Source organism: Microtus ochrogaster, chromosome 7 (assembly GCF_000317375.1).
Source record: "Microtus ochrogaster isolate Prairie Vole_2 chromosome 7, MicOch1.0, whole genome shotgun sequence".
Taxonomy (NCBI): Eukaryota; Metazoa; Chordata; class Mammalia; order Rodentia; family Cricetidae; genus Microtus; species Microtus ochrogaster.
Window position 1 is genome coordinate 21130744 of NC_022014.1, and position 23272 is coordinate 21154015.

General features: G+C 51.4%; 1 protein-coding gene across 3 annotated transcripts in view; it reads right to left on the minus strand.

Moving 5' to 3' along the window:
• Sez6 (seizure related 6 homolog) overlaps positions 1–23272 on the minus strand; it is a 47680-nt gene that overhangs the window by 8044 nt on the left and 16364 nt on the right. For all 3 annotated transcript variants that reach the window (XM_026780133.1, XM_005349483.1, XM_005349482.3), the window contains exons 2-5: positions 15106–15774; positions 13951–14084; positions 6066–6261; positions 2327–2512 (exon numbers count right to left, since the gene is read on the minus strand). In XM_026780133.1, coding sequence (XP_026635934.1) covers positions 2327–2512; positions 6066–6261; positions 13951–14084; positions 15106–15774 — 1185 coding nt within the window. The remainder of the gene's footprint in view (positions 1–2326; positions 2513–6065; positions 6262–13950; positions 14085–15105; positions 15775–23272) is intronic.

Genomic DNA, 23272 nt, shown 5'->3' on the forward strand with positions numbered 1-23272 from the left:
CCAGACTACAGACAGACAGACAGCTCTGCTCTCGGAGAACAGACTACAGACAGACACACAGCTCTGCTCTAGGAGGCCAGACTACCATTGCCATACAAAGCACCATTTCCTCCAAAGGCTGCAGACAATAGAAGAGTTGAGTCTAGATTTTGGGGCCAGAATGAGTCTTGTCTTGCATTCTCTACAGAGGAGCAGTCTAACTTTCTGCTTGGCCTTCTACTCGAACGCCATCCCATTGACTTAGAATCACTCAGTGGTTCTCTATGGCCCTTGAGGTGAGGTTCAAGTTCATGATGACTGGGACTCTCTCCTTTCCTTTTCAGTCTTCCTGCTTGAAACCTTCAGGCACACCTTACTAGATCATTCTGTTTCTGCATGCCTTCACACAGAACCCACCAAGCTGCCCTGAACTAATGATTCTGGAGCCCTCCAGGCTATCTCTGTGGGAATCCTTCCAGGTCTCCTCCATTTGGAACTGGCCTGTCTTGCCCACATACAAGGCACACTGAGATCACCCCATCCAGTGTTGTCCACACTAAACCACTCCCCAGCCTCCCCACTAGATGGTGCTCTTTGAAGGCAAGAGACCATGTCTGTCTCTTAGGGACCAGTACTAGGAAGAATACGAAAGGAAGTAAGGTTTAAAAGTCCAAGGCTCTTCCCCTCCAAAAAGATAAAAAGCAAAAGTTACCTGTCATGTGGCAAACACAACATTACCACCATGAGCCTTCTGAGTTTGTAACTATCTCAGGCCTTCCAGGAACCAGAACTGGCATCTCTGTTCACTCAGCCTGGCTCTCTGATCAGTGTCTCTGGACTTCTCTACATCCCCGAAGTGACCACCCCGTTCAAATCCTCTCCACAGGATGGCCTCCCGGCCCCCAGACAACCACTGCCGGCTCTCCGGAGCAGTTCAGACTTCCTTCCCTTCCTCCTCAGTGCTGTGTACCTAGTGCTTTGGACCGACAGTCCAGGTCCTTGGCACTGTCCACTCCACCTGGCTGTCTTCTGTGCTGTAAACACGCTCTCCTTTGTGCCCCTCCATCATAGCTTACATTGTTCCCTGCATAGCAATGCCAAACATCCAGGGCTACCTCCTCCAGGGAGCTATCTCAGTACCAACTGGGAATGTACAGCTGCTTTCTCCCCAGACCAATTCAACCCTCACCCTTTGACAAGGTCTAACTTTGTAGCTCAAGCTGACCTAGAACTTAAAACCTTCCTGCCTCAGCCTCTCAGGTGCTGGGATTTCAGTCGTGACTACCATGCCAGCCACGTTATGACTCTTCCTCGGTACTTTAAACTCCCTGATTTAGAATTAGTGATCTATGCTCCTGGTTTATTTGTTATTTTAAAAGTCCTATTTAGGGCTGGAGAGATGGCTCAGAGGGTAAGAGCATTGCCTGCTCTTCCAAAGGTCCTGAGTTCAATTCCCAGCAACCACATGGTGGCTCACAACCATCTGTAATGAGGTCTGGTGCCCTCTTCTGGCCTGCAGGCATACACGCAGAAAGAATATTGTATACATAATAAATAAATAAAAATATTTTTTTAAAGTCCTATTTATATGAGTGTGCCTAAGTGTAGGCTTATACATACAAGTGCAGTACTTGTGGAGGCCAGAAGGGGGCGTTGGATCCCCAAACTGGAGTTACAGGCACTTGTGAGCTGCCTGATTGTGCGCTGGGAATAGAACTCAGGTCCTTTACAAGAGCAGCATGCAGTCTTAACTACTGAACCACCTCTCCAGCATCTCTAGGTCCCTTCTTCTTCCCGCCTTCCCTGGGACTGTGGGGCTCTGAGGATAGAAGCCCTGTTTGACTCAGGTCCCTTCTTGGCTCCAAACACCTTCTAAGAAATCTGTGCTGGAATGGCCCAGAAGCCCTCACTGCTGGGCCCAGACAAGCAGCTCAGCCTTTTCTTGGGGAAGAAAAGGTAATCCCAGGCCAGTGGGGTCAATTGGAGAGTTTCTTAGCAATCAACCAATGAATGGCAGTGTTGTGATGTCTGGAGAGTTACTGCAGACGGTACCTGAGGCCACCTGTGGCTAGCAATCTGCCAAGATATGAATCATCCCTGATTGGTTCTGTTTTCTCTCTACATTCATCTTGCTCAGCCAACATGGAAAACCAACTCTGAGCCCAACCTGCGATGCTGACATAACGGAGAATAAATGTAGGTCGGTTCAGTACCGCTGAGATGTGCAACCATATACTGCCTTCCTTATAGAAAAGAAGCGAAATTCCAGACAGCAATGGCGATCCAAAATGACCCCCACTTTACTCCTCTGCTTGGCACCGAGCCTTCTCTGTGGGGACCCACTCACCAATGCAGACCGGCTCTTGGGAATCCCAAAAGGGCTGGGTGGCATTGAGACAGGTGAGGAGCTTGGCACCCTTTAGCTGGTAACCAGTGGCACAGTGGAAGCGGGCGCTGCCTCCTGGGTGGAGGCTGGTGACAGTCACATCTCCATAAGCTGGACGCCGGGGAAAGTGGCAGCTCAGGAGATAGGCTATAGAGAGAATGGGTGACAGTGAGGAGGGGCAGGGCCCGCACAGTCTGCTCTAGGTGTCTTTGGGCTCAGAGGAGGCATTGGAAGTTCCACAGAAGTGCCCCATTTCCAGTAACACACTGGGCAGCCTGCCTAAGCTTTCTCTGTGGAGGTTCTTTCTACTCCCCACCCACCCCGACCAGTGAACGACTTTTAAAGACAATGGGAGGATATGGGAAAGTCCCACTCACCTTGGAAATTGGAGGTGGGATGAGCATTTCTGGGAAACTCGGCTGCTTTGGAGTTGTTATACCATATATGCCCATATAGCGGCAGCAAATCTCATAAAATTGCCTGGCATATCCCGACTCTTAGGCTAAGCCCCAGAAATAGCTTATAAATGGGGAGTCTCTAAGAGTAGGGGAGAAGCGAAGAGAAGGCTTGACTATGTCTCTGTGTGCTTTGTGTGACTAGAAAGGGGGTTGCCTCTGGAGAGATGAGGGAGGTTCCAGAGCCCAAGTTGAGCGCGACTCGGTTTTGAGGCTTCTCACACCGGTCTTAGTTATTGTGTGACAACGAGAAGAGAGTTTTGCGGGTATGACCAGTAAGAGGCTGGCTGTGATTGGCAGGTGGTATAGGGTGATGCCTAGGAGATGGGTTCTGGGTTTGGCTAAACCAGGACTCCCTGGCTTTAAATGCAGACTCCACTACTTGCTGTGCCACCGTGGGCAAGTTACCTCTTTGCTCCGTGCCTTGGTTCCTTTGTTTAACCAGTGATCTAGAGTACTGCATCCAAGGCTGGGGAGGTTAAATGAGAGGCCATATGTGCAGTGCCTGGCACAAAGCGCACAGTTCACACCCCAGCCGACTGACAATGTTGGCAGTCAGGAGTCCCGACAGATTCTGACATTTGCTGTACTTTCCAGCTCCTAAAACACCTTCACGCCCTCCGCACTTAGTACCTATAATAGCCATGGAAGAAAGGTGAGGTAGGGGCTGTTAACCCATTTTAAGGTAAGGAAAGCTGAGGTCTGGAGAAACTGAGGTTCAGGGGGTCTGTGTACTCTCGTCGCACTGCAAGTGTATGGTAGGGCGGGGATTCAAGTTCCTCAGTGCCCCCTGCTTCCTACCTGACCCCAGTCAGCGGTCAGAGAAACCTGACAGTTACAGACGAGGCAGGCCTTGGAGGTTGTTCAGCAGGTCATTTCCTCCCGGCTAGGTTAGGATAGGGAGGACTCTACCCAGAGTAGAGGGATGAGAGGCTGATGTCCTGGGAGCTATAGGCCAGGTCAGACTCAGCACTTCCCTGTCAGCTTCCCTGTGCATCCCTGCACAGCCAGGGAAGGGAGTGGGCTGAGATGATGTGAAAGCAGGAGGCTGGTGGCTTTGAGAGGCGCGCCCCCAGACTCCATAATGGGTAAGTGCCACTTCCCAAGATGAGCTTCCTCCTATTGCCATGACAACCAACTGTTCCCAGGGAGTCTGCACCACCACAATCTGTTGAGTTATTTTCTTGCTGGCGGCTGTTTCTGGAGCCAAGTCCAGTGCCAGGAATGCTAGGATGGAGGAGGGAGGGGTCTATCAGGCACTCTGTCTCCGCCTCCCCACCCAGCCTGGGGCTGGGCCAGAGGAATCTGTCCCGCCACAAGGCCTATGGCCACAAGGCCTGTGTGGAAGCTCACAACTGTGACCTCCTTCATCGGCTTGGACACTGAGCACATACAGGCGTGGTCCTCGGCCCTCACTGACTCTCCCGGGCATCCTCTTTCTCCAGACCAGGAGAAGTGCTTGTGAGCACACGCTCCCCCTGTTCCCATCTCTGGGATCGGGGCTAATTACAGCCTATAATTAGGGGAATTACACTCATTAAGGAAAGAGCTGATCATTGACAAAAAACTGGGCAGAGGAGGGAGGGCTTCTGGGACAAAGAGCAGGAGCGGGCCAGTTCTCCAAGTCTCTGCTAGGGATCTGCTCCCTGTGGCTCGGCCTCCAGCCCCATAGCGTTCTGCCACTTTTGTCTGGCCACACAAAGAGGGGACTGTAGTTTTGAGCAAAGGAATTTGCAGCAAGAGAAAAGGTTACTGTGGCATGAAATTATGCCTGCTGCCGAGGAGGATTGATGAGCCATTAGGGAGAATGAAGGGGCCGCCCAGGCAGTCATCCCTGCCTGGGGCGGGGCTTTACCTCCGCTGAGGGCCTGAACAACCTCTGCCCACCATTAGGATCCCTGCTGTCACACCAGGCAGCTCCTCTAGTTCGGGTGACAAAGCCTTGACAAGGTGAGAAGGCAGGGTCCACGCATCCCTAGCTCCAGAGTGCTTGGCCAACCATCAGTTCTTCCTCCCCCCTGCGGGTCTGCAGAAGTGGTCCATGCCAAATGCAAGACAATGCCTTGATTGTTCCTACCAATTATTTCCCTATTAGCACTCCAGGATCTGAATTAAAGTTAACCTGGGCAAAGGATGGAACTGACTTCCTGTCCGGGGTGGGCGGTGGGGGATGGGCAGGAAGGACCCCTGTGGGGCAGCAGCAGCTTTGCCTCCCTCCTTCATCCTGCAAACAGTAAAATACTAGTTTCCTTAATGAAGGACATACTAAGCACTTTTCCTTTAACTTAAACCACCAGAGCTACACAGAGAAACCCTGTCTTGAAAAACAAAACAAAAGAAAAATACCAAAAAATTATAGAGTAAAAAAAAAAAATAGAGTAATTTCCAATTAAATACTTTTAATTATTATTATTTTTACTTTTGTTTGTCCTGGAACTTATCCTGTAGACCAGGCTGGCCTGTAGACCTGCTTCTGCCTGCCGAGTGCTGGATTAAAGTGCAGGGATTAAAGGTGTGAGATACCACGTCCAGCTAATTTTTTTTTTCTTTTTAAATTTTTGAGGTAGAGTCTTCTGCATAGCCTGGCTAGCCTGAAGCTTACAACACTCGGAGATCTGCCTCCCTCAGCCTCTCTAATGCTGGCATTGCAGGTGTGCACCACCACGCTCAATGCAAATGGCTAGTCTTGATTCTCTCTATACTATGGAATTGTCCCATTTATTAAAATTACAAAAAGGACCATAGAGACGGCCAGATGCGAAGGCACTGCTGCCAAACCTGAAAACCTGAACTTCATCCCCAGGACCCACGTGGTAAAAGGAGGGGAGAGCTCTGATTTCCACAAATTGCCCTCACATAAAGTAAATAAATAAATGCATTAAATGCATAAAATTTTAAAAATTAAAAGTGACAACTGGTGTACTAAAAAGGAATAGAGGGAAAAAAACAGTCAGAGAAATCAAAGGGCCAGCTCAAAGTCAACAACTAGCAAGAAGCCTGTTCTCTCAGCCAGTGTATGGCCCATTTCATCATGCCCCCCTTCTTTCCTGAGGCACTTTGAGTTGCCACATGGGGCATAGGCTGCATCCCAGGTGGGTGAGGAAAGCCAGTCTGGTTAGCTAAAGACCTCCAGATGGTCATTGTCAAGGCCCTTCAGCTCCTTTCTGACCTAGACTGTAATAAAAGGAAACCCACTAGGAGAGCAGCCAGTCTTGGCCGGCTCCTCTCTGTGGCTCAGGCCTTACCTTGGTAGTGGAAATGGAAAGTGCCAGGCCCAAGAGGTAGTGGAAGGCTCTGGAACCTCAGGGCCGCTTGGTGGGTGGGGCTGCGGATGACTTGGCCCCGTAGCAGGAAAGACTGGTTAGCCAGGGGTAATGGGTCAGGCCCCCCCAGGCCCTCTACTGTTATGGTCTCCCCTTCCTGAAGGCTGATGTTCTCCACCTGCAGATGGGTGGGAGAGAACAAAACAGCGCTATCAGGGCTTCTTGTCCCTGAGTCCTGCTGACCATCACCCATCAGGGTCACACGTGAGCCTCCTGTACTCTGGAGCCCTGAGGCCCATTTTGTTTCCAAGCTTCCCCAGTCACTCCTGTTGTATGCTGCGCACACTCCTCACATCCAGCCGGCCTTGTGCGCCACCTCATGTTCCACGTCCATTCGGTCAGTCTGTCAGATGGACTGCAGATCTCGACTTCTCTACTGCCACTTCCCTAACTCATCCCTGTCATTACTCACCTAGATCACCAAAGCCAGCCTTCCTGCCGGAGGACTTAACCCACCCCTCCCTTCTCATCAATATTTCCTGAACTGAAGCCATTAGTAGTCTCTGTCCCTGCTGCTCATCCCGGGGCTTTCTTGTTTAAATCACCCAGTATTTCCCCATTGAGTCTATGAAGCCAGCTGCTCTGACTGGCTCTATAGGTTCTGCCAAACTTGTCTCCTGCTGGCCCCTCCGCGTGTCCTTGTTTCATGCCATGATACCTGCTCTGATTACCTCATTCGATTGGCAGTGGCCCCTTTGAACCATCCTGTTCTTCAGGCCCTTAATCCGTGAGCATGCGTCTGAGTGCCATGCTTCCATTCAAGGGTCAGACAACCATAGACTCCAACCAGAAGGGAAAGGTGCTTGGCCTGGGAGTCTAGAAATAGAGAGGCTCACCCATCTTCACCCCACGTTCCTGGGCAAGGACACTAGTGTCGCTTCATTTAATTTATTATTATTATTTTTTTTAAAGATTTATTTATTTATTATGTATACAACATTCTGCCTCATGTATGCCCACATGCCAGAAGAGGGCACCAGATCTCATGACAGATGGTTGTGAGCCACCATGTGGTTGCTGGGAATTGAACTCAGGACCTCTGGAAGAGCAGCCAGTGCTCTTAACCACTGAGCCATCTCTCCAGCCCTATTATTTTTAATTGAGTCTCATGTGGCAAAGGCCAGTATCAAATTCGTGATCCTCCTGCCTCAGCCTCTTGAGTGCTAGGACTGTGAATGTGTGCCACCACGCCTGGCAGGGCTTTGCTACTCAAAATATGGCCCCTAGATCAGCAGCAGCCACATCACATGAACGCTTCTAAGAACAGAATCAGGGCTGGGAATGTAGCTCAGTTGGTAGGGCATTTGCTTAGCGCACAAGCAGCTCTGGGTTTAATACTGAGTGCTATATACACTATGTGCGATGGTATATGCCCATAATCCCAGCACATGGAAGGTGGATACAGGTGATTCAGAAGTTTAAGGTCATCCTTGGTTACATAACAAGTTGAATACCGCCCTACAGGGGTGGGTAAAGAAAAGAAATGGGGCGACCCTTAGACCCCACTTTAGATCCGTGAACTCATACTCTGGATTTGAATGAGGTACTCAAGCAATGGAAACGGATCTGTAAGCTCTAAGTTCTGTAGCTCATTCCTCTGATTGAATGATTTAAATGTTGGGCTTTCAAGAGTTAACCACCTGCTCTGGTTAAGTGGCACCCACTGAGTCACCAAACCCTTTCCGATTTTATCTCCCAGCCATCTCAGACGGCTCCTCCTCGGCTCCTCCTTTTCCTCCTTTTGCCCACTGTTTCTGAGAAAATGGCCTCTGACCACATCCGACCCCTCCTACCCCCAACTCATTCTGCCCCAGGTCAGACCTCTTCTCTCCCCCATTCCAACTCCATCGGTAGCTTCAGGTTGCTCAGAGACAAGGCTCAAACTGGCCACTGGCAAGCAGCTCCAGAGGCTTTCCCAGTCTCAGCTCCCTGCTGCGCAGCCACAAAAGTCCCGCCTGCTTCCTGCCCTCCTGGAGTTAGCAACAGGAAGTACCTCCCCTTTCCCTACCTATAGAGGCAGGCCTTCCTCAGTTTCCCTCACCAAACCATCGATTGCTCTTCTCCAGGCTTTCCGTCAGACCACCCTCTCCTCATCTACATACTTAAGCCTTGTATTTAGGATATGCTCTTCATAGGCCAGTTTTAGCACGGAGGGGTGGAAGAAAGGTGGGCCTCTGGAGGCTTGGCCCTCACAAGTGTGTCTCTATGAGCTGGCAAGCATGACATGTTGAGCCCAATCAGGTCCAAGGAGACGGGTGCTACTAGGCTTAGAGGGACTTCTCTGATTGTGGCTGAGGATTGGCATATTCTGGGAACTAAGGTGGTGGCGGGGGGGGGGGGCAGCATCTGGGAGAAGAAGTTCCCAGCCCCGGAAGGAAAATATCAGGTGGGAATGGGCGGGGGCATTGAAGAGAAGGCTCAAAGCAGGATGCTAGGGGCAAAAGCGCCTCCTCTGTACCAGGAGCTCCCCGCCCAGGCACATTTGGGTGGCGGCTGCCTGACCATCTGTTGGGGACATCCCTCAGGGAATCCCTAGCAGGCGGAGGCTGGATGAGGTCCCTTCAAACTTGGAGATTGTGTGATGCTGGAGTTGGGAAAACAAGCCTCACACACGTGGAATCTGTAATTATCGAGAGATGCCAGGCAGCATACAATTCTGCCTTAAGTGGCACCGAATGCAGGCAGCAGGGATCCTCGAGGGAAGAGCGGGAGAGCGGAGGGCTTGGTGGTTCTCAGATCAGCATGGTGCAGGTGGATCTCAGAGTGCCTTTAAGAGCTGGGTGTAGGAGGAGGAGGCAGAGGTGTTGAAATCAAGGAGGCATTTCTTCCTAGTTTCTCAGAAATTAATGTCTCTGACTTAACTTCTAACTTCCTGCACCAACAATGACGGTTCGTAGAGCATCTACAGTGTGTCAAGGTGGTAAAAGAGTCTCAGAGAGGTTAAGGAACTTTGAAAAGGGCACACAGCTATTAAGAAGCAGAGTCTTGCCTTGCTGGAGGCACAAGGCAGCTTCGTTCCCCTCCCAGACTCCTGGGGCTATCACCTGCAGAAATAGACTTCTAGACGTCTTTATTCCCAGGCTCCAGGGCCCCAGGTTTAGCCGGGAGGTAGATTTTGGCTTGGCCTGCCCTGGCCTTTTCAAGATGTTGGGATTTGAGTTCCCATGAGCCATCCTTTCTCTGGCAATCTGTATAGCTTGGGAAATTGAGAGCTGAGATCTCTGCACCCCCTTCTTTGGGCCCAGAAAGTGTGTAGGGGGGGGGATGTCTGGCTTCCAGCTCAACCTGAGGGTGAGGGCTGGGATGTGGCTCCCTGAGCCGCCCAGGGATAGCTGTGCCATGTGGATCCTCTGGGTTCTGAGGATCCACTTGCAGGCCTGCTGCAGAAGCTGGGAGGTAATTTGTCACTTGTTGGAGGGTTAGGCTGACAGGGGCCAGACAGGGCTGGGTGTTGGACAAGGGGGGGAGATGAAGTCTTGGTGTAATTTGCAGGCATCTGAAGAGTCGGGGAGGCAGATTGAAATGTCAGCTCTGCTCATGAGGGCTGTCTTCCCACACCCCATTCAGTGACAGGAGGGGCCCTGGGAGCCAGCAGCGGGAGCCAGAAGCAAAGAGAGCTAGGAGGACAATTCCCATAGGACCCTGGGCTGTCCAACACTACCCTGTCTCTGGAAGACCAGGGAGATGTTCAAGGAGAAAACACAGTCATCTTGAGGGGCTGGTTCTTCCTGGATGAAAGGTAGGGAGGGCTCAGCTTGCCTTCTGCAGCCCCAAGGTCACGTGTCCAGTCAGTAGCATCTGACTGACAGACACACATTGCAGTAAGGCAAGTAAGATGATTGCTGTCATTTTTTTAGTGGACACCAGGGTGAGCCCCCAGATTCTGGCTACTCCCACACCTCACAGAGGCCCCATCTTGTGGCTACCAGAAAGCAAGGCCAAGGTCTGAGGGACCACTGTGCAGCTGAGCTTAGGGAAGAGTGTCCTGACTCAGTGTTAGAGACTGATCTAGTTTAACCTTTTATGGAGAGAGAAACTGAGACCCAGAGAAGGTCAGGGGCTTAGCCAATTGCTGAGAACTGGGCTACAGAAGGCAAAACCAGACTCCAATTTCTTAAGATCTGGTACTTCTCTGTAATATCTGTTATGTGTGTTGGGGTGTGTGTGTGGGGGGGGGTAGGGTTTGCTTTAGGGATGGGATAAAGGACCTAAATCAGGAAGTCAGACTTTCCAGTTACTCTCACTGCTCTCAGATGGGCCCTGCCAGTTAGGAAATAAGAAATTGCCCAGAACCACCACCCCAACCCATCACCACTCCCTGATGCTCTCATCAGGGCTGGTCCTGACCTGGCTCAGCAGGGTAGGGTGTTCTGCCCATCAAACTGACAGCTGGCCTGAGGAAGCTGTGTGCCAATGGGGCCACCTGGACCTGAGGGCAGGGACGGTGGGCAGCTGTGCCCGGGCTCCAGATGGTACAGAGAGCAGCCAAGCCAAGATGGAGGCTGGCAGCAGGAAAGCTCCTGGAATGCCAAATGGACTGAGAAGCAGGCACCAGGCCCAGAATGGCCCAGAGTACTCACGAGAGACTGGCCACCCAGGGAGGACACAGGACCCTGTGAGTCACCGGGCTCATGTCCTCTGAACTGAGAAGTTTCTCTGGATCGTTCAGGAAAGAGTCCATCCCTGTGCCCAATACTCAGCTGCAGCAAGTCCGCCTCCCTAGAATTTGGAGGACCTGACCTGGCCTCCTCCTGGCTCAGACCCCTAGGGGGCATGGAGGGCTACAGCATGATGGAGAAAGGGGCAGGCGTGAAGTGCAAGAGACTATGGAGGCCCGTCACGGCCCAAACTGGGAGAACTCGACTTTTAGAGATTCTGGTGTACCTTAAACAAGACAACAAAAGGCAGACTGGAGTCAGATAGGTGCTGCCTCAGCCCAGAGCCTGGCTGACCTGCTCCGGAGTGTGATTTGTGGGCTCTTCGTGCCATCCTTTCCCTGGCTCCTCATGTCTCCCTCGCCCGACTCCAACTCCCACACGCCCTGGTGAACTAGGGGTACACCGGGGTTACCCACAGTTGAGTCCCACCCCGACCCTCACCTCTGCTCCCTATACAATGACAATTCTTTCTCAAAACATCTCGGGAAGCCTCTAGGGGCCAAGCTTGTCACATCTGCGCCTTCCCAGCCCAGGCAGTGGTTGCTGGCATGTCACCCCACAGGCTTCCAAACGGGTGTGTTTACTTCTAGAAAACCCTTCCAGGTTGAGGAGGAACCCAGATCTCATGGCTCTTCTGTGCCCCAGTCCCTCCTGCCCTGAGCATCCTACAGCCATTGCTTATAATTTCCCCCTCCTTGTACAGGGGCATCTGCGTCCTCAGTGCTCAACAGAGACTGAAACATTGTACTCAAATTCCGTTTATGAAACAAACCTATTGACCAAAGGCCATTTGTTAATGATTAACTGAATGATCTTGGGCAAATCCCTTTCCTTGCCTAGGCTTCAGTCTCCCCAGCTATGTAGTGCGTAGACTGGTCTATATCGGTAACTCTATGGGTCCCAAAGGGTGTGTGTGGTGTGTTCAAGAGAACCAGGTCTGGGGGAGGCAGCCAGGAGTAGCCCTGACCTTACATCCTGCTGTTCCGTCCTTTGCTCTTTCCCTGACCTGACTGTGGTTCCTTGGTGCTCCACCCTCCCCCCCCCCACCTCAGAATCTGTCTCCGGCCACAGAGCCCTCAAGGACTTTGCTTCTGTGGGAATGAGATGGAGGGTGAGCAAGCACATGCCATGTTTCCTGAGAGCAGTCCAGGGCTGTGGCTTTCCTCTCAAGGTTGCCTGGTAACCGCTTTTGCATTCTGATGAAAAAGTGTGGCAGTGCCAGACCCAGGGTTGCTGGAGTGGTGGGCATCCAGGCTAGGGCTTGGACTTGGACTAGGACCAGCTTAAGGGCAGGCAGAGCCATCAGTACATTTGCCCCATTATCTTGTACATACCCCTCCAGGTGGAGGGACTAGGGCTGGACCCAGCCTGGCCTAAGATTTCAGTTGAGGGACAGGTAAAGCCAGTTTAGGTTTGCAGTGGGGTATCCAGTCTGGTATTTGCCCCCTCCCATCTCCTTCCTCACACCTGCAGCTGGCACCTTCCACCCTGTGAGCCACAGCCGGTGCCACCTCTCATTTGGTGATGATTTTACATTAATTACCTTAATTAAGCGGTGCTGAGTGCTAATGGCTTGAGAGGGGGTGGCTCTTTCTAATTGCCTTTCCAGTAAGCCCACAATGAGGGACCTGGAGCGCAGCAGAAGAGGAATAAGCAGTTTCAGAAAGAAGAGGGGAGGCCAATTCGGGTTGGAGAGCCCCCGCCTCCCCTTTCTGGTTGGGAGACTTGAACCTGACTGCCCTAGAGGGGAGACCTGGAGGTGCTGCCTGGAGCCCGCCCAGATCCAGGGCCTCTCTGAGCTGGGACAGGTGAGAAACAGGATCCTAGCTGGTGAGTAGGGAGAATGGTGGTACAATCCAGGCTTTTGCTCTCCCTGTGGCTTCCTGGCTCCCTGCCTGCTTCCCTTAGAGAGATAAAATGCTTTCCTTTCCACTTTCAACAGTCTTTAAGACGCCGGTCAAATGTCCCTGATTTTCCTCCACACCCATGCTGATCCCTTCTACCACCAAGTGCTCCTCTAGCATCTTCCGGTCTTCCCAGAGACAGGTGGGCAGCTGCACACAGCCACAGGAGAATGGCAAGGGCTAGGATGATGGCCCAAGACTTTGGGGATAAGGTAAGAATGCCCAGAGAAACTGATGCCAGTGCTGGGTCCTCAGTCTAACCAGGCAAAGGGACTGGCATGTGTAACTGGGACTTAGGGCAGAAAAAGCTGTAGCTCATTCAATCCGTTGCAAGTTATTTGAAACAAAGAAGGAGCTAGCCATGAAACAAAAAGTATCAGGGGGGCTCAGAACTGTCCAGATTTAAGGCCCTCCAGGGCAAGGTGGGAGACACCAGGGAAGGTGTAAGGTGGCCACCAAGTCACCAGGGAACGATGACTGGTAGGCCACACAGTGTTTGGGGTGATGAAGGAGAAGCAGGGGAGTATGAGAGTTTTTAGGGCAGAGTTCGGGGTGAGTTTGGTTGGACTAAGAGAAAGACCAGGGGGACCCATGTTGTTCAGGAGACAAAACCCACATTGTATCATGGTGGCCCTAATCCAGGATTCTGACGTGGATGTGATGGGATGAAAAGCAGGTTTGGGGCAACAAAAGGAAAGATCTATATAGCTTTGTGAAGACTGAAAACCTGTAGAACAGCAGTGAGGATGTTGAGCTGCTCAGGACGTGAGGGACAGACCTGACCATGGTGTAGCCATGTTGGTCCTCCCCACATCTGCATCCCAGGACATGGCACTCGCTACAATAGAGGACGCATTTGTGGATCGAATGAAGAGAGAAACAGGTGCATGAACGAGGTGCCACAGCGTCTTCACAGGTGGTTCTGTGTTGGCTCCACTCCCACATGGCCTCAGATACAGAACCCATATTCACTCAGTCCTCTGCCCGTCCAAGGCTGAGCTCCTCCCTCAGACTGTCCTAAGTCGTTTACCAAGCCCGAAGAAGAGGCTAAGCATACTTGCTCTTTCCTGGAGCCCTCCCGGGCCTTGCAGCTGGTGCACAAGACAGAATCCAGCCACATTTTTGGTCTATCTCTCAAGCCCTAGGCACCCCCAACCCAGCTGGTACCCCTAAGCAATTCTACCTTTCCCCACAATAGGCCCTTTTCTGGGAAAGGGTAGCTTTGCTCTTGATGGATTCACTCACCTTGATCTCTACTCCATAGCCAGGATAGACAGAGATGTAGTAGAAACAGTCCAGGCCAACGTCAGAGGATGAGCTGGGGGCTGTGGGGGAATCCAGAGAGCCCTCTGGGCCTGAGAAATTCCAGCTACAGGGGCCTGGGAGACAAGAGGAGACAGAGACTAAGACCAGCTTGGGTGGGATAGAGTCAGCATTAGCTGAAGTGTGCATGTATGTGTGTGTGTGTTGAAGCCAACCTCTAGGAATGTCTATTCTCTTGTTGAAAAGATGGAACCAAGGGCTGGAGAGATGGCTCAGAGGGTAAGAGCACTGGCTGCTCTTCCAGAGGTCCCAAGTTCAATTCCCAGCAACCACATGACAGCTCACAACCTTCTTGCCAGCAGTACATTGTATGCTTAATAAATAAATCTTTAAAAAAAAGATGGAAACACCTTATGCTAAGTGACTATTATGTAACCCTAGTTCATTTCTTACAAAGGTTCTGTGAGGTAGTCTTTCATTTACATTATTATTATTATTATTATTATTATTATATTATTATTATTGTGTGTATGATGAGTGTTTTGCCTGTATGGATGTGGGTGCACCACATGCGTGCCTGGTGCCCACTGAGGCCTGAGGAAGGCATCAGATCCCCTGGAACTAGATTGACAGGTGGTTGTTAAGTGTCCACGTTGGTGCTAGGAACCCAGGTTCTCTGCAAGAGCAGCAAGTGCTCTTAACAGCTAAGGTATCTCTCCAGCCCCAAGGTAGGCTTTCTAACCATCACTTTACACTTGAAACTCAGAAAGGCTAGACCCGGAGGGCTAGGTTAGAGTTGGAAGACTCAGAACTTGAACATGGGGTTATATGGTTCAAATCCACATGCTTTATGTAAGATGACCCTTGGGCCAGGTGGTGGTGATACACGCCTTTAATCCCGGCACTCAGGAGGCAGAGGCAGATGGACCTCTGTGAGTTTGAGGTCTGCCTGGTCTGCAAAAGCCAGTTCCAGGACAGGCTCCAAAGCTACTCAGAGAAACCCTGCCCCAAACAAAACAGAAAGATGACCCCTGGTGCAAAGGGTAGGGTGGATTGGTGCAGTGTCAGAAACAGAGGCATTTGGGACCATAGTACTCCACCCTCACTTTCAGTCCTGCCAACCAGCAGGTAGCTGACCTGGTGGCTGGACTGTGGTGATGGTAGTGGTAATGATGGTGCTGGTGGTGGTGGTCTCTTCATCATCCCCTGAAGCTGTGGAGGTGGCAATGGTCCCCTCGATACCAAGCCCTGTGGTCTGAGACATGACCTCTGGAACCCAAGGTTTGCCCATGTCTCCGGGACCCTCCTGGGTTGGAGTCCATGTTCGGCTGGTGGGTGTCGTACTGGGTCTATCCTCTGGGTGCAGGGTGGGCACTGCCATATTGGGCCCTGGAGGTAGAGGAGATGTGATAAGAAGCTCAGGGGCCTCTGACTCTGGGTTCCAAGGCTTCTCCCTGGGGTGGGGCTGGGTGGGTGCTGCAGCCACAGCTGGAGTCGGACTGGTAAAAACTGGGCGGCTGTCCTGGTTGGTCAGGCGGGGAAGGGGGCTTGAAGTGACAGGTGTGGGTGGATCAGGCTGGAAGGGCAGTGCCGGCCTCGGTGCTTCCTCGCTCCTTTCTAGTCCCTCCTGAAGGAATTCCTCCAGAAGTGGGTGGTGGTTGAGCAGCTTGAGGGTGGGAGCTGTAGTGACAAAGTGGACGCCTGGGTCTGGCTGCTCGGGTGTCGGGGCTGCGGTCAGCTCCCCATCCATCTCCTTGACGCCTGTGGCCTGACCTTCCCCTGCGATCGGAGCCTCTGAGGAGAGTCCTGAAATAATAATAATGAACGATCAGAGGTTCTCCTGCTACGCCACAGTGCACAGCATCCCGCCCAGCACAGGCAGGGGGAGATCCGTCTTGCTTTTGACAGAGAGCCTTGGAGAGTGTGCTCATTGTCGAGAATCATGGAGCTATAAAATGTTAGAGCTGGAAGCGAGGTGATATCACATACTTCAAAGATGGCACGTGTGCTATCCTTTCTCCTCCAGCAACCACGACAGACATTACAAATCGATCATTGCACTATTCCCTGCTGTTTCTAGATTCAGCTTCAGGATCCTCCTCAACACAGAATGCTAGGAAGCCATGCCATGCCAAATATATGTTTGCCATTCCTCCAAGGCCTTATTTTACTAATGAGGAGATGGGTGCTAGGGCGGGGTCTGTAGCTCAGCTGGAAGAAGGCTTGCCTAACAAGCATCAAGTGCTGGGTACGACCCCAGCACTGTATAAACCAAGAGAGCTGACTCACACTTGCAATCCCTGCAGGAAGAGCAGAAATTCAAGGTCAGCTTCAATTATGTAATGAGTTTGAGACCAGCCTGGGATACGGGAAAGTCTATCTTTTTGGTTTTGTTTACTTGTTTTGTTTTTTTTTTTCCAAGACTGGATTTATTCTGGAACTCACTCCGTAAATGAGGCTGGCCTCGAACTCAAGAGATCTGCCTGCCTGCCTCTGTCTCTTAAGTGCTAGGATTAAAGCACTGGTTCAGAAATGGGTGGTAGTGGCACACACCTTTGCTCCCAACACTTGGGGAGCAGAGACAGGTGGGTCTCTGTGGATTCGAGGTCAGCCTGGTCTGCAGAGCGAGTTCCAGGACAGCCAGGGTGGTTACAGAGAAAAATCCTATCTTGAAAAAAAGTAAGAAAGAAAGAAAATAAGAAGGAAGTGCTTCATTCAGAGTCATATAACCTCTAAAGTGGGAGAGAGAACTTTAACAAGATGTCCCTCACAACAGTGACTTTTCTGACTGAAATGACAAGACATTCAAACTCATGTCCTGTTCCCAGTGAAACTGCTGGTCATTAGTTTCAGGGAATGTGTCACGTATTTGGAATTGTATTTTAGATTTTCTCCTGCTTGACTTCTTTGCTTGGTCCCTATGAAATTCCAGTTCTCTAACTTCTCAGAAAACAATCTTTCTCCTCCCCTTTCCTGGTTTGTTATGATTAGTTTTAAACAGGGTTTCCCTATGTTGCCCTGGCTGTCCTGAAACTTGCTTGTAAGGCTGGCCTCTTACTCACAGGGATCCACCTGCCTCTGCCTCCGGAGCGCTGGGATGAAAGACATGTGCCACCACGCCCTATACACTTTCCTGATCCTTCCAGAGAAGTGATGTTAGTTACCAATGAGGAGGCCCATGTTCTGGAGCAGACAGGACTTCAGACCTCAGGTCTATTTCTTCTAGGGCTATGTGGTCTGGAAAAGGCACCCACATTCTCGAAGGCTGTTTTTCTTCTCTATGGAGTGGAGCTGGTTGAGAAAATGCTGTTTCCTTTCTCCACTTATCTGTCTCATTGAATCCTGCCTTTCTTTTATTTCGAGACACAATCTCACTCCATAGACTGTCCTGAACCTCAGAGTCCTCTAACACCCGAGCGCTGGGATAATAGGCACACACCCACGCATTATCACACCCACTTCTTTTATCTTTCTTAGGAGACTAGGCAGGGTCTTACACAGAGATAGAATGGAATGCCACCTCTCCATTCATGGCACATGTCTCTGATCAATTTTGACAATTTCTTGCTAAGACCACACGAGACTACAGAATCCTTCTCAACCGTTATCCAGGTAGCCATTGCCAACCCATCAGGCTACAGAAAATGAAACTTATTTCCTATCTCTGGTCAGCAGGATAGATTGCTCTGCTATTGATTACGTTGACTCATTTAGCCACATCACTGAAGAGATGATGCACATTCTGTGCGTGGCCCACTAGACTCTCTAGATCCTTAATGGCCAAGGAAAGGTCAGTGGGTTCTGGTTCTATGCTCAGTTCATACAGAATTTTGTTGGCTCTGGGGAGTCTTGGGGGACAAGCAAGAGTGGCATTTCCAATCTCTACAGCCCTCAAAATGGCTGCCTCGAGAGTCTGGAAAGGAAGCACAACTGGGGTGAGACAGCAGAGCTTGCGAGGAGGTCGGTTCCTCTACCCGTCTGCTGGTGGGGCTGCCAATCCACAGGCTCGTGCCCACCCCGTGGATTGGCAGGCATGAAGAAGTGGCAGATGGACTGCATTCTGTTCAGGAGACCATCACAGCTCTGATGTGGCAGACAAAGGGGAGGAGGGAGAAAATTGGGGTGGGAAAGGCAGGCTTCAGTTTGGAGGGTTCTCTATTCTTCTGAGTCACGGGACCCAGGCCATCCAAAGCTTTGAGAAACCTGGACCAATTGCTACATCCTGCGATGCCCACTAAAGTAGCCCATCTGTGTCCTGGCATTTGTGCCAAGCACCGATATCACAGTGTCCAAACTAGATACCCAGCCAGGCTCATGTCCCCCAGAGCAGATGGTCCGGCAATGCTGGGTGTCTTTCATCTAAACCAGCGACGTGGAGGGGAGGTATTGAGCTAGTGTCTGTGACATGCCAGGACAAGGCTACTTTCTCTTCCCACAACCCAGATGTTGTTCTGCCTTTGCCAGGTAAGCAGTGGCTGTTCTTAACATGACACACAGAGGCTGGAACCCCTGGAACTCTCTAGATGTTTCAGGGGTGCCTATCAAGAAGCATGTCCTGTGGCTCTCAGGGTGGGCACCTGTGGGCATCTTGGAAGAGAGAGAGAGAGCACACCCAGAGCCTCTGCCTCAGGAAGTGACCATAGCTGGCATAGCTCTCCTGCCAGCAGTCAGGTGGGTGCTGGGCAATGGAGTGGAGCTAATGGGCACCTCCCGTCACTGTCGATTGAGCTGATTGTGTTATCTAGGGGGACTGGAGCACTTGGTTAAATGAGATCGAGATAGCATATCAAACGAGCAAATTGATTCCCAAATCGGCTGCCACTTGTTCCCTGCGGGAGCCACCCACTGTCAGCAAGGGTACGATAATCTCTGGGAGATAAACCATTTCTGCAGGAGGCTTCTCAAGATACCCTGGTTGACTGTTGGAGGCCTGAGGGTCTGTGACTTGTTCCTGGAGTGCCAAGGGTTATGGTGAGGAGGTCACGAGCTTCTCTGTGCCTGGCTGAATTCAGTGTTCAGGGACTGACTTGGGCAAAAGGAGGAGCTAAGGGTGCAGACTGCTAAGTCAGTCTCCTACAAGACCTGTATTAGTATTTACTATTACTGTTGTTATAATGAAAGTTTGCTGTCTAGCCCAAGATGACTTTAAGCTTTCAGTCCTCCTGCCTTAGCCTTTGAAGGGCTAGGGTTTTTGTTGTTGTTGTTGTTGTTTGTTCTGGTTTTGTTGTTATTTATTTGCTCAAGACAGGTTTTCACGCAGCTCAGGTTGAACTTGTCCTTGCCACATAGTCAAAGGTGGCCTTCAGCTCAGGAAGCCTCTTGTCAGTCTCTCTACCTTCCAGGGTTATAGGCAAGTGACAGCATCCCCAGCAAGCTTGCAGTACTTAATTGACACAGCAACTCGGTGACAGAGGAATCTTTTTCATGTGTTACTTAAAGCCTACAGCTGGGCAAGGCAGAGACTTGCCCGGTGCTGGAGCAGAGAGTCAGCCTCTGACTACGCAGCTCACTATTGATTAGGTTGACTCATTTAGCCACATCACTGAAGAGATGACGCACGTTCTGTGTGTGGCCCACTAGGCTCCCTACATCCTTAACCGCCAAGAAAAGGTCAGCGGATGCTGGTTCCACTTTCAGTTCATACAGAATTGTGTCGGCTCTGAGAAGGCTATGAGAACAACCCCGATCTCTACAGCTTTCAAAATGGCTGTGCAAGAATTGGAAAGGAGGAGCAACAGGGATGCCTTCACCCCCCCCCCCCATGTCATTCCAGACCGTGCTGGCTTGCAAGCAGGGAGGAATGAAGCTACCAGCAGTGAACACTCTAGTCATTTGAAGAAGCCACAAGTGAACGGAGAGAAAGGGATCCCTTCAAGGTCTCTGCAGGTTGGAATTGATCCTGGCCCTTGGGAAGGTGTCTAGAATGGAGAGCCCATACTCCGTTCCCAAAACACATCAAGCCTGGAGCCCAGTATGAATCAACAGGGCCAGAGCACAGCACACAGCACAGTGTCAGCTCTGCCACATCGAAGTCGGTTCTGCCTGTGGGCGGACTTTCATAGGCCTTTAATCTCTGTGTTTGGGAGGCAGAAGCAGGCAGATCACATGTGATTTTGAGGCCAGCCTGGTCTACATAGCAAGTTCCAGACCAGCCAGGGGCTACATAGTGAGACATCTTTTTTTTTTTTTTTGGTTTTTCGAGACAGGGTTTCTCTGTAGTTTTGGAGCCTGTCCTGGAACTAGCTCTTGTAGACCAGGCTGGTCTCGAACTCACAGAGATCCGCCTGCCTCTGCCTCCCGAGTGCTGGGATTAAAGGCGTGCGCCACCACCGCCCGGCCATAGTGAGACATCTTAAAAAGGAAGAAAAAAAGACGAAAAGAAACAGAAAGCTGCCCTCCTCTGGACGTCCTGGAGCTGGAGGCAGAGGCGACAGGAAAGGCGCTCAGTCCAGTCCGCTGGGATAGGAAGGATTTAGCTAAAGGTGAGGTGTCTGTTGGGTGACAAATGTGTATGAATTGGGGCATGCCATCCACAAAACAAGGATAGTTCGGCATCAGCCTCGAAGAGGGCAGTCACCTCGAGGCCTTGCTCATCCCCGGGGACAAAGCTGGGGGTCCCTGGGGACAAAGCTGGGGGTACAACCAGATAAACTTCTCAGTTCACCTAGTATCTGGACACTATAGAATTCCCCCTCGCTCTCCTTGCAGAGCTCCATTGAGCTGGGGCTGCCCCTCTAACGTCTGGGAAACACCCTCCACCGGCTGGGGCAGTCTTCTACAGGAGGGCTGGGGCAGTCTCTACAGGAGGGCTGGGGCAGTCCTTTACAGGAGGGAGGGCTGGGGCAGTCTCTCCAGGAGAGAGGGCTGGGGCAGTCCTTTACAGGAGGGAGGGCTGGGGCAGTCTCTCCAGGAGGGAGGGCTGGGGCAGTCTCTACAGGAGGGAGGGCTGGGGCAGTCTCTACAGGAGGGAGGGCTGGGGCAGTCTCTACAGGAGGGAGGGCTGGGGCAGTCTCTACAGGAGGGCTGGAGGCCCTCTAGAACGGCCCAGCAACCCCCAGCCCTGGGCGCTGCAGCCTGGGCCCTCCCCCTGCATTAGCTCTTAAGCTATGCAAATAGACATCGGAGGGAGCCCTGTTTAAAGTATTTAGACGAAATGAAAAAAGGCTTTCATTGGCACTAATGAGCCATTCAGGAGGCCTCCCCAGAGGATTCTCTCCCGCTCCGCCTCCTGGCCCCTGTGCCTTCTCTCCTCCCTCCTCTACCCCCCCTGCCCGATTTAGGAATAGTAGTCTGACCCCTCAGCCCCAGCCCAGTGGTTTCCCTGTTTTCCCCAGTAGAGCCCAGAGGGGTAGGGGTACAGATGAGGCTCTAGTGTACCATACCTGGCAGGTTTGGATCAGGATGGAAGACTGGAGCCCTTTCTACCTTCTGCTAGGTAAGTCTTATGGCCTGTCTCACAGATAAATAAACTGAGGCCTAGGACCACAAGGCTGGTGAGCAGTAAAGCTGGAGGTGTTATATATACCGTGTCTCTCTCTCTTCCTGCAGGGTGTGTGCAAACTCAGGACTCCTCAGCACCTCCGCATCTGCAGATCTTTCTGGACCACACAGCCAGGAAGCCTTGGGTTCTAATTCCAAAGCCGTCCTCACTAGCACGCATACTGTCTCCCTATCTGGGAAGGGACCTCTCCTGAGACACTGCTTCCACCTGCCATCCCCAGCCCCCAGCTTCTACAAATGTGGGGCTGTCTGTCGTTTCAAAGCCCAGTAAGGGGCAGCCCCATGACCAGAGCTCATGTCTCAGAGACAGAAGGCCTACGATGCTTCCGTGCAGTATGCAGAGTGGCCCTGTGGTTCTGATGTGTTCAGATGAATTCTCCCACCGTAGGGCAGAACCAATTCTCAGCTTGGAAGAGGGAGTATGACAACATGGGGGTCCAGGAGAGCCTGGGGGATGCAGTGGGCAGGGAGTCCACTCCTCTGAGTTCTAAAAGGTTAAGCTGGTCCAGCATCGAAAGAATGAGAATTTAATGGGATCCATTTATTATCCCATAAAAATTAATGAGTTTATTCTGGAGGTTTCCTGGCCCCTTTCAAGTTTTAATAGGGAATTAGTGAGGGCCTGGCCCTGTAGACCCCCATTATCCCGGAGCCTAAGAGAGGGAAGGGCCCTGTGTGTCAAGAGTGCCTGGGTGTCTCTAGGCCTGAGTGTGATCACCACGCTGGCAGTAGTGGCCCAGCTCTGCCTCTGTGCAGACTAGGTAGAAGTTGGCAGAGCCAAAGGGCCCTGAAGTCCAGTTCTAGAAACTTCTAATTCCTTACCCATGTAACCATGCTCCCCCATAGTATCCAGCCTTTGAATAGGTTCAGGGCTGTGTGTCTGCTCATACTGGCAGGAAACCTTCACATTTTATATGGGGAAACTGAGGCCCAGATTTGTGATATGACTTCTAAAGCTATTTCTTTTCTCTTTTTCTTTCTTTCTTTTTTATTTTTCTGAGACAGGGTTTCTCTGTGTAACAGTCCCAGCTGTCCTGGAACTCACTCTGTAGCCCAGGCTGGCCTCGAACTCACAGAGATCTGCCTGCCTCTGCCTCCCACATGCTGGAATTAAGGCATGTGCCACCACCACCCAGCCTCCAAGCTATTTCTTTTTTCTCCTTCTCCTTCTTCTTCTTTTGGTTTTTCTAAACAAGGTTTCTCTGTGTTGCTTTGGAGCCTGTCCTAGAACTAGCTCTTGTAGACCAGGCTGGTCTCGAACTCACAGAGATCCACCTGCCTCTGCCTTCCAAGTGCTGGGATTAAAGGCGTGCGCCACCACTGCCCAGCCCCTCCAAGCTATTTCTTTTTTTTAAGATTTATTTATTTATTATGTATACAACATTCCTTCCATGTGTGCCCACATGCCAGAAGAGGGCACCTGATCTCATTACAGATGGCTGTGAGCCACCATGTGGTTACTGGGAATTGAACTCAGGACCTCTGGAAGAGCAGTCAGTGCTCTTAATCTCTGAGCCATCTCTCCAGCCCCTTAAATGTGTAGCCCAGGCTGGCCTCGAACTCGTGATCCTCCTGCCTCTGCCTCCTTCAGCAAATCCTACCGGCGTGCGCCACCACAACCGGCCCTCCAAGCTATTTCTAAAAGCTATTCAAGAGCCAGAATGGGGGATAAAATCGGACTCTCTGAACAGAGCGGACAATGAGGACTACTGAGAACTCAAGAACAATGGCAATGGGTTTCTGATCCTACTGCACGTACTGGCTTTGTAAGAGCCTAGGCAGTTTTGATGCTCATCTTACTAGA